The sequence below is a fragment of the Nerophis ophidion genome, linkage group LG19 (assembly GCF_033978795.1).
Source record: "Nerophis ophidion isolate RoL-2023_Sa linkage group LG19, RoL_Noph_v1.0, whole genome shotgun sequence".
In the NCBI taxonomy this organism is placed as follows: domain Eukaryota; kingdom Metazoa; phylum Chordata; class Actinopteri; order Syngnathiformes; family Syngnathidae; genus Nerophis; species Nerophis ophidion.
In genome coordinates, this window is record NC_084629.1 from 19,920,999 (window position 1) to 19,936,634 (window position 15,636).

Genomic DNA, 15,636 nt, shown 5'->3' on the forward strand with positions numbered 1-15,636 from the left:
TACGCCGGATAGTCGAACCTCGGATTCAGGAGGAACAGTGTGGTTTTCGTCCTGGTCGTGGAACTGTGGACCAGCTCTATACTCTCGGCAGGGTTCTTGAGGGTGCATGGAAGTTTGCCCAACCAGTCTACATGTGCTCTGTGGACTTGGAGAAGGCATTCGACCGTGTCCCTCGGGAAGTCCTGTGGGGAGTGCTCAGAGAGTATGGGGTACCGGACTGTCTCATTGTGGCGGTCCGCTCCCTGTACGACCAGTGCCAGAGCTTGGTCCACATTGCCGGCAGTAAGTCCAACACATTTCCAGTGAAGGTTGGACTCCGCCAAGGCTGTCCTTTGTCACCGATTCTGTTCATAACTTTTATGGACAAAATTTCTAGGCGCAGTCAAGGCTTTGAGGGGTTCCGGTTTGGTGACCGCAGGATTAAGGCTCTGCTTTTTGCAGATGATGTGGTTCTGATGGCTTCATCTGAAGCGACCGGAATGAGAATCAGCACCTCCAAGTCCAAGTCCATGGTTCTCGCCCGGAAAAGGATGGAATGCCATCTCCGGGTTGGGGAAGAGACCCTGCCCCAAGTGGAGGAGTTCAAATACCTAGGAGTCTTGTTCACGAGTGGGGGAAGAGTGGATCGTGAGATCGACAGGCGGATCGATGCGGCGTCTTCAGTAATGCGGACGTTGTACCGATCCGTTGTGGTGAAGAAGGAGCTGAGCCGGAAGGCTAAGCTCTCAATTTACCGGTCGATCTATGTTCCCATCCTCACCTATGGTCATGAGCTTTGGGTCATGACCGAAAGGATAAGATCACGGGTGCAAGCGGCCGAAATGAGTTTCCTCCGCCGTGTGGCGGGGCTCTCCCTTAGAGATAGGGTGAGAAGCTCTGCCATCCGGGAGGATCTCAAAGTAAAGCCGCTGCTCCTTTACATCGAGAGGAGCCAGATGAGGTGGTTCGGACATCTGGTCAGGATGCCACCCGAATGCCTCCCTAGGGAGGTGTTTAGGGCACGTCAAACCGGTAGGAGGCCACGGGGAAGACCCAGGACACGTTGGGAAGACTATGTCTCCCGGCTACCCCGGGAAGACCTAGACGAAGTGGCTGGGGAAAGGGAAGTCTGGGTTTCCCTGCTTAGGCTGTTGCCCCCGCAACCCGACCTCGGATAAGCGGAAGAAGATGGATGGATGGATGGATTGTTCTTTAAATGTAAATCGGCTGCCGGCCAAAAGAGGGCAGCACAGTCTCAATATAACTGACGCTACTTTTGTTCGTCCTTTGACCGCAACTTGTTCGTCCTGGGGTTAAAAAATACGATTAAAAACGCAGTCCCGATTGAAATAACATTGTTGCGTAATTTTTGTTTCAGAATATACATTTCAGTTGTCACTTATAATGAAACATGACAAACGTATACCAGTTGTGTGCGTGTCATTACCAGTTTACACTGCCTGTAGAAAAACATCCAAAAATATTTAGATGTAACTTGCTTGAAGCCATTTTACGAGGCGACAACGAGCCCGAAGGCAAACAATCGGAAACAAAAAACCCTTCAATTGGTGCCTGAAGTGGCCTCCGAGGAACAATGGCGTCTCACGTTGTGCGTGTGTGGAAACATTCCCAGTGTCACGCTAAAATACTTGAATGTCACACTTAAAAGTAATTTTCCACAGCCGTGATGTGAAAATCTCTTGGCGTGGAATGAAGAAAATCCACACAAAAGTCACGGTTGGACTGACGACGCGTGTTTGTTTCCATAGTGACAGCCCAGAGAGTCTGTTCCAGTGTCAAACAGTGGCAGCGTAAAGCATTTTTTAAGTGATGATGGGTCATTCGCAAATGAAAGGGCTCTTCTAACCGACTCTTTGGGGTCCACTAGAGTTGCTACAGAATTAAAGACTACACCTTGGAAAGGGAAGGTACGAAAAGATGAGTCACTTTACCTTTTTGAATGTTATTTTGGCAAATGCACGGAAACAGATGTGTGTTTTTATGCACTTTATCAAAAAATGGGTTTGAAAAAAACAAACAAATATCAGATTTGAAATTAACAAAGCTTGACGAACAAACCATTTTTTTGTTCTTTTTTGTTTACAAATAAAAAAACATTTTCGTTTTTGTTTATGAATCCATTCCAAGCTTGTGGGCGGGGCCTCATCTGAACAATAAGTGGGCTTGTCATCAATGCTTGTCATCCATTAAAGCGCAAAAGTGAAAGAAAAGAGCAGCATTTGTACGGAAGGGAGTTGTATCTTTTTGTGCAAACTAACAAAAAAGGATTCAAAATATTGAAGAAAAACGTGGAGACAAAAAAATGCAATAAAATATTTTTTTAAAACCAAATTTAATGGAAGAATGTTGATTGCACTTTATTAAGTTTTGTTTCCATTTCATCAACTTTTGATTGCATTTGATTCAGTTTTGTTTGCATTTTACTAACTTTTGTTTGGATTTTATTAGGGCAGCACGGTGGGAGAGGGGTTAGTGCGTCTGCCTCACAATACGAAGGTCCTGAATAGTCCTGAATTCAATCCTGGGCTCGGGATCTTTCTGTGTGGAGTTTGCATGTTCTCCCCGTGAATGCGTGGGTTCCCTCCGGGTACTCCGGCTTCCTCCCACTTCCAAAGACATGCACCTGGGGATAGGTTGATTGGCAACACTAAATTGGCCCTAGTGTGTGGATGTGAGTGTGAATGTTGTCTGTCTATCAGTGTTGGCCCTGGGATGAGTTGGCGACCTTTCCAGGGTGTACCCCGCCTTCCGCCCGATTGTAGCTGAGATAGGTACCAGCGGCCCCCCCCCTGTGATACCAAAGGGAATAAGCGGTAGTAAAATGGATGGATGGATGGATTTTATTAGCTTTTGTTTGCATTTGATCAACTTTTGTTTGCATTTTATCAACTTTTGTTAGCATTTGATCAACTTTTGTTAGCATTTTATTAACTTTTGTTGGCATTTGATCAACTTTTGTTGGCATTTCATCCACTTTTGTTTGCATTTTATTAACTTTTGTTTGCATTTTATCACCTTTTGTTTGCATTTTATTACATTTTGTCTGCATTTTATTAACTTTTGTTGGCATTTGATCCACTTTTGTTTGCATTTTATTAACTTTTGTCTGCATTTTATTGACTTGTGTTTGCATTTTATCAACTTTTGTTTTCATTTTATCAAACTTTGTTTGAATTTGATCAACTTTTGTTTGCATTTTATTAGGTTTTGTTTGCATTTTATTACTTTTTGTTTGCATTTCATCAACTTTTGTTTGCATTTTATTAACTCCTGTTTAAAATTGGTCCTCGTGCGTGAATGTGAGTGTGAATGTTGTCTTTCTATGCGTTGGCCCTGCGATGAGGTGTCGACTTGTCCAGGGTGTACACCGCCTACCGCCCGAATGCATTTGAGAAAGGCTCCAGCACCTTCCGCGACCCTGAAAGGGACAAGCGGTAGGAAATGGATGGATGGATGGATTTCATCAACTTTTGTTTGCATTTTATTAATTTTTGTTTGCATTTTATAAACGTTTGTTTGCATTTGATCAACTATTGTTTGCATTTGATTAACTTTGTTTGAATTTGATCAACTTTTGTTTGCATTTATTGACTTTTGTTAGCTTTTTATTAAGTTTTGTTTGCATTTGATCAACTTTTGTTTGCATTTTATTAACTTTTGTTGGCATTTGATCAACTTTTGTTGGCATTTGATCCACATTTGTTTGCATTTTATTAACTTTTGTTTGCATTTTATCAACTTTTGTTTGCATTTTATTAGGTTTTGTTTGCATTTTATTTTTTGTTTCCATTTAATCAACTTTTGATTGCATTTTATTTTTTGTTTGCATTTGATCAACTTTTCATTGCATTTTATTTTTTGTTTGCATTTGAGCAACTTTTCATTGCATTTGATCAACTTTCAATTGCATTTTAATATGTTTTGCTAGCATTTTATATATATATATATATATATATATATATATATATATATATATATATATATATATATATATATATATATATATATATATATATATATATATATATATATATATTTATACATATATTACAAATTAAAATATATTTACCATGAAATAATAACTTGTTATGCAGCCTTGTTTCTTTTTTGGTTGCAAATCCACTTCAACACAACATTGATAAATAAGATGGTTTTATTTTCGTAGACACCCTTATATCTGTAAAAAAAAAAAAAAAAAATTGAGTATTTTGGTTTGCAAAAAATCTGTTTGCTAATCTTTTTTTACAAATTTAATTCCAATTGTAAAAAAATTCCCAATGTATTTTGTGTGTGGGCAAATTTTTTTTTTGTTTCAAATCCATGTTTTTGTCTGATTGCATTAAAATACACAGATGTCCCTCTTTGCAAATGCTGCTTTGTTTTTGTTTACTTTTGCACATTTTTTAAATATTTACAAAATGTTAGAAGGCAACAGGTTGTCCAGAAATTCCCCCCCACAAGTTTGAAGTCGATTTGCAAGCACAACTTAAAGGCACGCAAATAAAAAGTTACTGTTTCATATTTTTTTTTTAAATGAGTATTTTTTCAATTTGAAAAAAAGTTTGTTGTTTTTTCTCAAATGTATTCTTTTTTTTAATCTTTAATATATAATTTTGAATACATTTTTTTTAACTGCATACTATTTATGAAATTATCTTTTATCTTATCCATTATGTTTTTCGAAACGACACAACATCAACACAATATTACACAGAAACAGATATTCATTATTAAAATTTGCAAAAGTAAAATACATAGGTAGATATATTCTTTATTTATCTACAAATAGAAATTCACAAAACTATAATAATAAATAAATCAAATCATATAAATATTGTTAATTGGCAACAGTAAATTGGCCCTAGTGTGTTAACGTGAGTGTGAATGTTGTCTGTCTATCTGTGTTGGCCCTGTGATGAGGTGACGACTTGTCCAGGTTGTACCCCGCCTTCCGCCCAAATGCACCTGAGATAGGCTCCAGCACCCCCCGCAACCCCGAAAGTGTGAAGCGGTAGAAAAAATGGATTGATATAAATATTGTTCAGCAGATTTTTTGGGGTTGCAAATTAACTTCAGTCTTCTGGTCATTATTTCTTTGACTTTTTCACATTTTAACAATGAATACATTTTTTTCAGTAACATTGTGTCGCTGATATGTTGTTTCGCCGCAAAAAGTTACCAAAGTACAAATAGTAAATTGAGATGGTCTTTGTTGTGTATTTTATCATTTGTTTCTGTAAACCCAAATAAATCACAAATATTTAATGTAATTACATTTTTACAGTAAGAACTCGTTTTAGGCTTATATTGGTCATCAATTAATTTGGGCAAAAAAAGAAAAAAAAAGTCAACAGGAGTCCAGCCAAAAACGTCGACTCCCTCAAAAGAGACGGAATTCCCATCAGTGTTCCCTAACAGTTATCAAAAACAACACATTGCAGTTGTAAACGTGAGCTGTCACATTGAAGTTAATCATTTCAAATGTGCATGTCGTGTCGTTTTAAAAGCAATAGTATTCCTGATCCATTTGACCTTTAACCCCTGTTGTCTTACCACACATTTGTGTACAAAGTCAGAGTTCTCGCTCTGATGTGTTGTTCCCATCACCTCAGTTCCCCTGTGACGTCGCACTGCCCCATTTGCAGCAACTCGTTAGTGTCCTACGCTCTGATTGGTCCACCGACGGCGTCTACGGGTGCAACCAGAATTTAATATACACACATTTTAGCCATTTTACTCAATTCTACACAAGGATGAGATATTTTATCTAATTATATTTAGATATATTATTTTATTATACACACATTTTAGCCATTTTTAATAACATACAAAGGTTAAATATTTTATCATAATTAGACATTATTTTATTATCCACTTTTTAGCCATTTTATTTAATTATATATATAGGATAGATGTTTTATTTTTTATTATAATTAGATATATTATTTTATATGAAGACACTTTTTAAAGTTCATTAATTAATTCATTAATCCAATTCATTTAGTCTTGTTCTGTTTTTTCTTTAAGGTTTTATTTTTGCTTGTTGACGTTTCATTTGTTGCACTGTAAAAAAAAACAACCTAGTTTGAGAACCCTTACAGACAATCGCAATAAAAACAATTCTGATTCTTTGTGCAGCATCTTTGAGCCCTTAATAAAGCAAATGTTTTATGATTATTGCCGTTATGAGGCAGAAGCGCGTCTACAGCAGGTGCGCCCTGCTAGAATCAGGCTGCAGAATTTGGAGCGTCACAATGAGCTTAATGGACTTCCTGAACCAGCGGTAGAAAAGGGAGTAGATCAGCGGGTTGATGCAGGAGTTGAAGTAGAACAAACAAATGATAACGGCCGCCGCCGACGAGTTGAGCGCCACGTTCTGCCCTGAGACGACCATGCAGAAGTACGGTGTGATGCACACGAAAAACGCGATCACTACCACCCCAAGCGACCTGGCTGCCCTCAGCTCAGAGCTCTTGGGGCCGCGCGAGCATTGTGGGACCGAAACTCCAACGCGGGCTCGCGCCTGAGACACGGCCGCTACAAACACTCTCATGTTCAGCAGCGCTATGGCACTGATGGGGCCGATGAAGGAGAAAATCAGGTCCGCTTGTCCAGCGGCGCGATTGACAAGGACCACGCACTCGCCCACGCAGGAGATGACCCTGCCCGGCCGCTGCAGCGTGTCAATCGAACACGCCACGTTGAAGACGGAGGAAAACGACCAGCACAGGACGATGGAAAGCTCCACTCGTCTCCTGGTGACCCTGACGGGGTAGTGAAGAGGGTCGCAAACGGCCACGTAACGATCTACCGATATGAGCACCATGGTCCCGATGGAGGCCGACGAGATCAGGTGATCCAGGAGGTAAACCGCAGCGCACGTCATGTCGCCGAACAACCAGCAGCCGTTCAGCTGGAAGATCTGGAACAACATGAAGAAGCCCATCAAGAAGTCGGAGCTGGCCAGAGACAGCAGCAGCAGGTTGGTGGACGTCTGCAGCTGCCTGAAGAGAAAGTACACCCCCGTCAGTCCAAACCAGCCCCTGACCTGCGGACGTCACGGCTCACCTGAAGTGTGAGATGGACACGATGACCAGCAGGTTGAGAGCAACGGTGAGCAGAAAGACGGTCGACAGCAGCACGAAGATGCCGACGACAGCCAGGCGAGGGCGCGGCGTCCTCCGGCAGGATGTGTTGACGAGCAGCGGGAAACACAGCTCGGCCTCCTCCGCCATCTCCGTCAGGGATAAGGCCGGAACACCACTGCCTTTTTAACTCTCTTTCTTCTCCGCCTCCTTTTTCGCCAACCTATCAAACGTTAGTGTCGATATCCTTTGGAGTGTGTGTTCCCAGTTGTATCGTAGCAACAAAAAAGACGCAACTTGGGGAGTCAAAACATCAGGACTGAGGCATCGGTCGTCTCCATGGAGGTCTTCCCCAGCGGTCCAAGACCGACACACACTGACCTTCGACCTACCTTCGCATGCGTAACTACCCCAAAACACTGCTCAAATAACCTAGGTGGTCTACAATGACTCCAACCATACCCTCAATCAAGTTGTACGCTGATAGTATCCTTTGGCAGGTGCGTTCCTGAGTCGTGTCGTAGCAACAAGAAAGACGCAACTTGGGGAGTCAAAACATCAGGACTGAGGCATTGGTCAACTCTATGGAGCTCTTCCCCAGCGGTCCCAGACCGACACACACTGACCTTCGACCTACCCTCGCATGCGTAACTACCCCAAAACATTGGTCAGAGAAACTACGTGGTCCACAACAACTCCAACCATACCCTCAATCAAGTTGTACGCTGATAGTATTCTTTGGCAGGTGCGTTCCTGAGTCGCCTTATAGCAACAAGAAGGACGCAACTTGGGAAGTCAAAACATCAAGACCGACACACACAGACCTTTGACTAACCCTCGCATGCTTAACTACCCAAAAACATTGCTCTGAGAATCTAGGTGGTCTACAACGACTCCAACCATACCCTCAATCAAGTTGTATGCTGATAGTATCCTTTGGCAGGTGCGTTCCTGAGTCGCGTTGTAGCAACAAAAAAGACGCAACTTGGGAAGTCAAGACGGCGTGGCGCAGAGGGGGAGAGTGGCCGTGCGCAACCCGAGCGTCCCTCGTTCAATTCCCACCTAGTACCAACCTCGTCACGTCCGTTGTGTCCTGAGCAAGACACTTCACCCTTGCTCCTGATGGGTGCTGGTTGGCACCTTGCATGGCAGCTCCCTCCATCAGTGTGTGAATGTGTGTGTGAATGGGTAAATGTGGAAGTAGTGTCAAAGCGCTTTGAGTACCCTCAAGGTAGAAAAGCGCTATACAAGTACAACCCATTTAAAACATCAAGACCGACACAGCCAGACCTTTGACCAACCCTCGCATGCGTAACTACACCAAAACATTGCTCAGAGAATCTAGGTGGTTCACAACTACTCCAACCATACCCTCGATCAAGTCTTACGCTGATGGGTTGCCGCATTCAATCGGTACCAGACCATTTTCTATTGCGCTTGTCTTCGTTAGGGTGAAGGCTGAGATGGAGCCGACCCCAGTTGACCTCGGGTGACAGACATGTGTGGCCGTGCTGTGTACGTTGGTAAATCTCACTCCCTGACAACTTTAAGAGCAGTGCTGGTAACCAGTTTGGAGCGCCGGCGTTTAGCTCGGTAGCTAGCACGCACTTCTCTCTCATGCCGGACAACCCGGGTTCGAACCGAAAAGCTGGGACTGAACCAGGCGGGTTGCATGAGGGTCCACCCCGGACTGGTCGGCAGTAAATCCCAAGACAAATACGTAACCTGCCGGGATTCATACTGTCATAGACAGATGGTCCGCAAATTGAGAGACGGTATCACCGAAAGACCAAGCTATCAGTTTTTTGTCCGGCGCGTCAGCAAGTAAAGTTTAAACACAAACCACAACACAACCATTACACTTATCCACAAGCACCTCTAAGAACATGCAAACTCCACTCATGGATCTTCCAATGGAGATTCTGGACTGTGATTTCCTGACTGTGGAGCCAACATGCTTACCACCAGATCACTGTACAGCCCCATAAAACTATAGAACAAGAAAATCAGCCATTCAGCCAATGTTTGAAAAGTCCAAGAAAAGTCAGTAATAGATCAAGAATTTTGGAGCACTTCTTTGCTAAGAAACCCTGGGAAAATATCATCGATAAGTAAGGATGTATACCGTATCAATACCGATACAAATGTTGATAATCTTCATAAGTACTTTTAGCAGTATTACATTTAATTAAAGATGTGGAAAAAAATGCACTTATAATGAGAATTTAATGAGCATGGGGGATCGTACACCAGCAACATCATGTAACATCTCACAGCAAGGATTTTATCACAAACAAAGTGTTGTGTCACCATCTTGTAAAGAGCACGCACATCCAGTTCTATTCTTTACATTTACACTCAGCTGGAAATATTTATGTCTGGCAAAAGGGCTGTGAATCTTTGGCTACGAAACGATTCGATTCAAAATCAATTCTTGATTTATAATTTATAATCTCTACTTTTTTTTTACTAACATTGGGTGCCAGTTCTATGATGAAAATAGATTAACTATTTATCAAGGGGATGGGTCAAATGCAGAGAACAAATTTCACCACACCTAGTGTGTGTGTGACAATCATTGGTACTTTAACTATATAATAGATAAACTCTGATAAAGCTTTGACCAATTCCTATATTACTTAATAGAAAACAGGTTTTGTGTAATAAAATTCTACCCAAACGTTTAATAAAGTCAAATACAAATAAGGGAACAAGAGAAGTATCCGACACTTCTCTTTTCGAAAGTAAATCTCCAACTTTCTGAATTTTAATATCACTTAAATTTTTTACTTTTTTTCAAGGGGATTTATAATCGGCCAATGAATGTCTGACTTGGTTGACGGTTGATAGAACGCAGTAGTGGCGGCCGTGAATACAGCGCGTTCACTTCAAACTGACACAAACTCTTATTGGCGTGCGTGACTCGGAGGGACTTTTGAAGAGCAAATATTGTTGTGATACAAACTTTTGTGTGGTGTTCCTTCCTTATTTGTCATTATTCCAAGCTGATCATCAGATCCTACCACCTGAAGTGAATGTGACAGCGTGCCATAATCCCTAAAAATATGATAGCCGTATCATTTGTCCAGAGTCTTAATGGTCCTACTGGACCGACCCAATTAGGAAGCGGTAGCAAAAAATACCGATACTCGGTATACATACCTATTGATAAGTTGGGTTGGGCATCGATCGGAACCAGGTTTATATTACAGTGACAAGAGAACGAACGCTTTCTCAATGCACCGCATTGTCCTCGCTAGCTAGCTCCACAGTGTTTTAGCTACTACCGGTACTCGGTATACATCCTTATTGATATGTTGGGTTGGGCATCGATGGGAACCGGGTTTAAGTCAAAGTTAAAGTACCAATGATTGTCACACACACACTAGGTGTGGTGAAATGTGTTCTCTGCATTTGACCCATCCCTTTGATCACCCCCTGGGAAGTGAGGGGAGCAGTGGGCAGCAACGGTGCCGCGCCCGGGAATCATTTATGGTGATTTAACCCCCAATTTCCAGTTTTGATGCTGAGTGCCAAGCAGGGAGGCAATGGTTCCCATTTTTTTACAGTCTTTGGTGTGACTCGGCCGGGGTTTGAACTCCCAACCTAGCGATCTCAGGGTGGACACTCTAACCACTAGGCCACTGAGCAGGTCCGAGTAATTTATGTCCATTGTTCTTGAACCGTCTAGTTTTTTTAAACTGAATTCCAACTCGAACGGTGTCCGACCCAATCAATAAGTCAAGTTTTTTCCACCACTCCAAAAACACCAATGTCTGCGGCAAAGTCAAAAGTGAACATTTGATCCTGCTTCTATCATTCCTAACGGTGTTGTTGCTGGTGAAAGAATGGGAGATGAGTGACAGACTTAAGCAGCAAACAAACAAAGAAACAAAAATGCGTGTGGGACGTGACTGAACTCGTTCTGACTGCTGCCGTTCTGCCTCAGGTACGAATCGGCATTGAACCGTCAGCAACGGCTCAACTAGTCAGTTCACAAACGAAAACTTTCGCATTTCACATTTTGTCACGACACATTCTCAACATGCAACGCACTACTGAGAAAACACATGCTGCGGTATTCCATCTGCGTGTGTTACTGCACCGCTTATGGGAAAGGACAATATTTCCCGATCAAAAAGAAAATAATACCTCAATCATTCAGTATTTTATGTTAGCATGCTAACGTACAAATACACTTATGTAAAACGGGGTAATTTCCAAAGGCTGTCATTAAACCCCTTGTAAGGAAAAGTAGTCTTGTTGCCACAGAACTGAACAAATATCACAAATCTGTAAATTTTATGTAAAGTCCTCGAACAGGTTGTATACGAACAACTTAGTGACTTTCTCCGGTCTCATTATGTGTTTGATACTTTCCAATAAGGCTTTAGGCCTCACCACAGCTCTGATCCACGTGACTAATACCCGACTGAACACAGGTGCAGGAAAAGTCTCAGTCCTGGTTCTAGGTGGGAATCTCTGGTACTGCTCTGAACCGTAAGTCCGGATGTACTTTATCGGAATTGGTAACTGTGTATCAGACAAAATGCCCTGTGGGGTTCCTCAGGGGTCCATACTCGGACTCGTGTTGCTGAATTTGTACATTCAACACTGACAAAAACAGATCAGTGTGCGAAAGGCAAACTTATTTCTTCAGATAAACTCAGAAAAAAGTCAAATCATTGTCTGTGGCCCACAACATCACTCCTAGACCCTGACGGTCGCTTCTAGTCCTCTGAAGTCCCCAATTGTCACCTTTAATGCCTGATTGTCACCCCTATTCCCCGATTGTGACTTTTATCTCTGACTATCACCTCTAGTGCCTAAACGTCATTCCAAGTCCCTGATTGTCACTTCTAGTCTCCGATTGTCATTTCAAGTCCCTGGTCGACACTCTTAGTCCCCAATCGTCACCCCTATTCCCTGATTGTGACTTCTATCACCAATTGTCACTTCTAGTGCCTGATTGTCATTCCTAGTCCCTGATTGTCACTCCTTATCTCACGTTGTCACTTCTAGTCCATGATTGTCACTTGTAGTCTGAGATTGTCATTCCTAGTGCCTGATTGTCATTCCTAGTCCCTGATGGTCATTTCTAGTTTGAGATCGTCACTCCTAGTGCCTGAATGTTATTCTAGTCCCTGATTGTCACTTCTAGTCCCTGGTCATCACTCCTAGTCTCTGATTGTCACTACTAGTCCCTGATTGTCACTTCTATTCCCTGGTTGTCACTCCTAGTCCCTGATTGTCACTTCTAGTCTGAGATCGTGACTCCTAGTCCCTGATTGTCACTTCTAGCCTGAGATCGTGACTCCTAATCCCTGATTGTCACTCCTAGACCATGATTGTCATTTGTAGTCCCCGTCGTCACTTTTAGTCCCTGATTGTCACTTCTAGTTTGAGATTTTCACTTCTAGTTCTTGATTGTCACTTCTAGTCTGAGATCGTGACTCTTAGTCCCTGATTGCCACTTCTAATCTCTGGTCGCCACTTATAGTCCCTGATTGTAACCTCTAGTCTGAGGCCATCACTCCAAGTCCCTTATTGTCACTTCTAGACCCTGGTCGTCAGTTGTACTCCCTGATTGTCACTTCTAGTCTGAGATCATCACTCCTAGGCCTGACTAGAAGCAGGAAAGACAAACATATTAGTCCAGTGCTCAGGTCACTTCCTATCACTCAGAGAATAGACTGTAACCTATAGTTCCTGGTCGTCATTTGTAGTCCCTGGTTGTCACTTCTAGTCCCTGGTAGTCACTCCTAGTCCCTGAATGTCACTTGTAGTCTGACATCGCCCTGATTTTCACTTCTAGTCCCTGAGTGTTAGCTCGGTTGGTAGAGTGACCGTGCCAGCAACTTGAGGGTTGCAGGTTCGATTCCCGCTTCCGCCATCCTAGTCACTGCCGTTGTGTCCTTGGGCGAGGCACTTTACCGACCTGCTCCCAGTGCCACCCACACTGGTTTAAATGTAACTGAGATATTGGGTTTCACTATGTAAAGCGCTTTGAGTCACTAGAGAAAAGCGCTATATAAATATAATTCACTTCACTTCACTTCTTTTCTGTGATTGTCACTCCCAGTCCCTGATTCATATAGTTCCTGATTGTCACTTCTAGTACCAGACTGTGACTTCAAGTCCTTACTAGAAGCAGGGAATACAACCATATTAGTCCAGTGCTCAGGTCATGTCCTGTCACTCAGAGAAGATACTTTAAAACAGGTCTAAACATTGTGTTCAAATTAGGTTGTACACTACTAATCAAGTGAAGTGAAGTGTGAAGTGAATTATATTTATATAGCGCTTTTTCTCTAGTGACTCAAAGCGCTTTACATAGTGAAACCCAATATCTAAGTTACATTCAAACCAGTGTGGGTGGCACTGGGAGCAGGTGGGTAAAGTGTCTTGACCAAGGACACAACGGCAATGACTAGGATGGCGAAAGCGGGAATCGAACCTGCAACCCTCAAGTTGCTGGCACGGCCACTCTACCAACCGAGCTAAACCGCTAAATCAAGTACAGTTTTACTAACGAATTAAAAAAAGTACTATACCACCTTTAAAAAATATCGGTACTTTTTTTCATGGTCATGATGAGGTGTCGCGGTGACAATGCTGGCAACAGTGTGTCGACAAAAGAGGGAGCATGGACGTATTTTGGCTTCAAAACTAACGATGAAGGTAAAGCTATAAAAATGGTGGCGCCGCCCTGCAAAAGGTGCTTTAAAACATGTTACGGTTGGGCAATATAGTCGATACACGGTATAAATAATACCAATTTGTCAGATGATACATGTTTTTTTGCTATCGTAATAATGCATGTTGATGCTCTGCAAATTTGAAAGTGACAAGAGAACGAACGCTTTCTCAATGCACGGCAGAGTCCTCGTTAGTTAGATCCACAGTGTTTTAGCTACTACTGGTGAGAGGGTTTACATCCCTATTGACAAGTTAGGTTGGGCATCGATGGGAACCACATTTATAGTCCATTGTTCTTGAACCATCCAATTTTTTAGAACTGCATTCAAACTCAAACGGTGTCCGACCCTATCAATAAGTCAAGTTTTTTCCACCACTCTAAAAAAAGCAAACATTTGTTCCAAACATTCACACATATGGTTTTTATTCTTCTTCTTCTCCAGATTTTGGCACGCTCAACCTTCCACATTTTTCATCCGATTCCAACCGTTCCAACTTCAAACTGTTCAGCCTATTCGGGAAACCCTTGAAACATTCAAAATTTCCCAGAATTCCAGGTTTTGAGGGGTATTTTTCCCATTCAAAATTAATTGGCCACTTTTCAACCTTCAACCATTTCCACATTTTTCAACTGATTCAAACCATTCCACCTTCAACATATTCCACTCATCCTGCAAATTAGATTTTTTTCCAAGGATTCCCAGAATTCCCAGTTTTCCAAACCATATTTTCACCCTATTTTCTGTCGACTACTCCTTTCACATTTTTCAACCCACTTGAACCGTTCCACCGTCAAAACATTCCTCTTAATCAGGACAAAAAACAAGATAAATGATAAATGGGCTGTACTTGTATAGCGCTTTTCTACCTTCAAGGTACTCAAAGCGCTTTGACATTACTTCCACATTTACCCATTCACACACACATTCACACACTGACGGAGGGAGCTGCCATGCAAGGTGCTAGCCAGCACTCATCAGGAGCAAGGGTGAAGTGTCTTGCTCAGGACACAACGGACGTGACGAGGTTGGTACTAGGTGGGGCTTGAACCAGGGAAGGGTTTTTTTTTAAACTGGAAAAATTCCCGGAATTCCGTAATACCATTTCTCAATTAAAAATGTTACTACATCAACATTTCTTGACCGTTTTGAAAAATTCCAACACCAACTATTCTAACTCATTCAGAACCTTGACAATGTTGTCATCATTTTCTAAAAAAGGTCACTCTTTTCCTGGAATTCCCAAATTTTCATGACATTCCCATTGAAATGAATGGGACATTTTTCAAAGTTCCACAATTCCCACATGTTTGTATCCGATTCAAACCATTCCAACTTCAAAATATTCAGCCTGTTCAGGAATTGTGTGCTCTACTTTGACAATTATAAAAAAAAAATCCAGGATTTCCCACAATTCCTAATTTTTAGGGACATTTTCCACATTCAAAATTAATTGTACATTTTTAAAACTTCCACAATTCCCACATTCTTCAACCAATTCAAACCATTCCACATGCAACACACTCAACTCATCCTGGAAAATCAAACAACCATTTTTCCATTTTTAAAACTTCCACAATTCCCACATTCTTCAACCAATTCAAACCATTCCGCATGCAACACACTCAACTCATCCTGGAAAATCAAACAACCATTTTTCCACGTTCAACACATTTCCAGGAATTCCTGTTTTTTTCTAACCTCGTTTCCAACCTTTTTTAGTGCGATGACTCCTTTCACAGTTTTCAACCGTTACACTTTCAAAATATTCCTCTTAGTCAAGACGAAAAAATCAAGTTGGTTTAAGAACTTAAAAATTTTTTAATTACAAAACTATTACTACTTCAATATTT

The 15,636-nt window shown here is 41.8% G+C and overlaps 1 protein-coding gene across 2 annotated transcripts in view; it reads right to left on the reverse strand.

Annotated features, from left to right (window-relative positions):
• Window positions 1-4,077: 4,077 nt before the first annotated feature.
• LOC133538140 (trace amine-associated receptor 13c-like) overlaps window positions 4,078-15,636 on the reverse strand; it is a 60,660-nt gene continuing 49,101 nt past the window's right edge. For both annotated transcript variants that reach the window (XM_061879481.1, XM_061879482.1), the window contains exons 6-7: window positions 7,069-7,308; window positions 4,078-7,004 (exon numbers count right to left, since the gene is read on the reverse strand). In XM_061879481.1, coding sequence (XP_061735465.1) covers window positions 6,203-7,004; window positions 7,069-7,235 — 969 coding nt within the window. In that variant the 5' untranslated portion in view covers window positions 7,236-7,308 and the 3' untranslated portion in view covers window positions 4,078-6,202. The remainder of the gene's footprint in view (window positions 7,005-7,068; window positions 7,309-15,636) is intronic.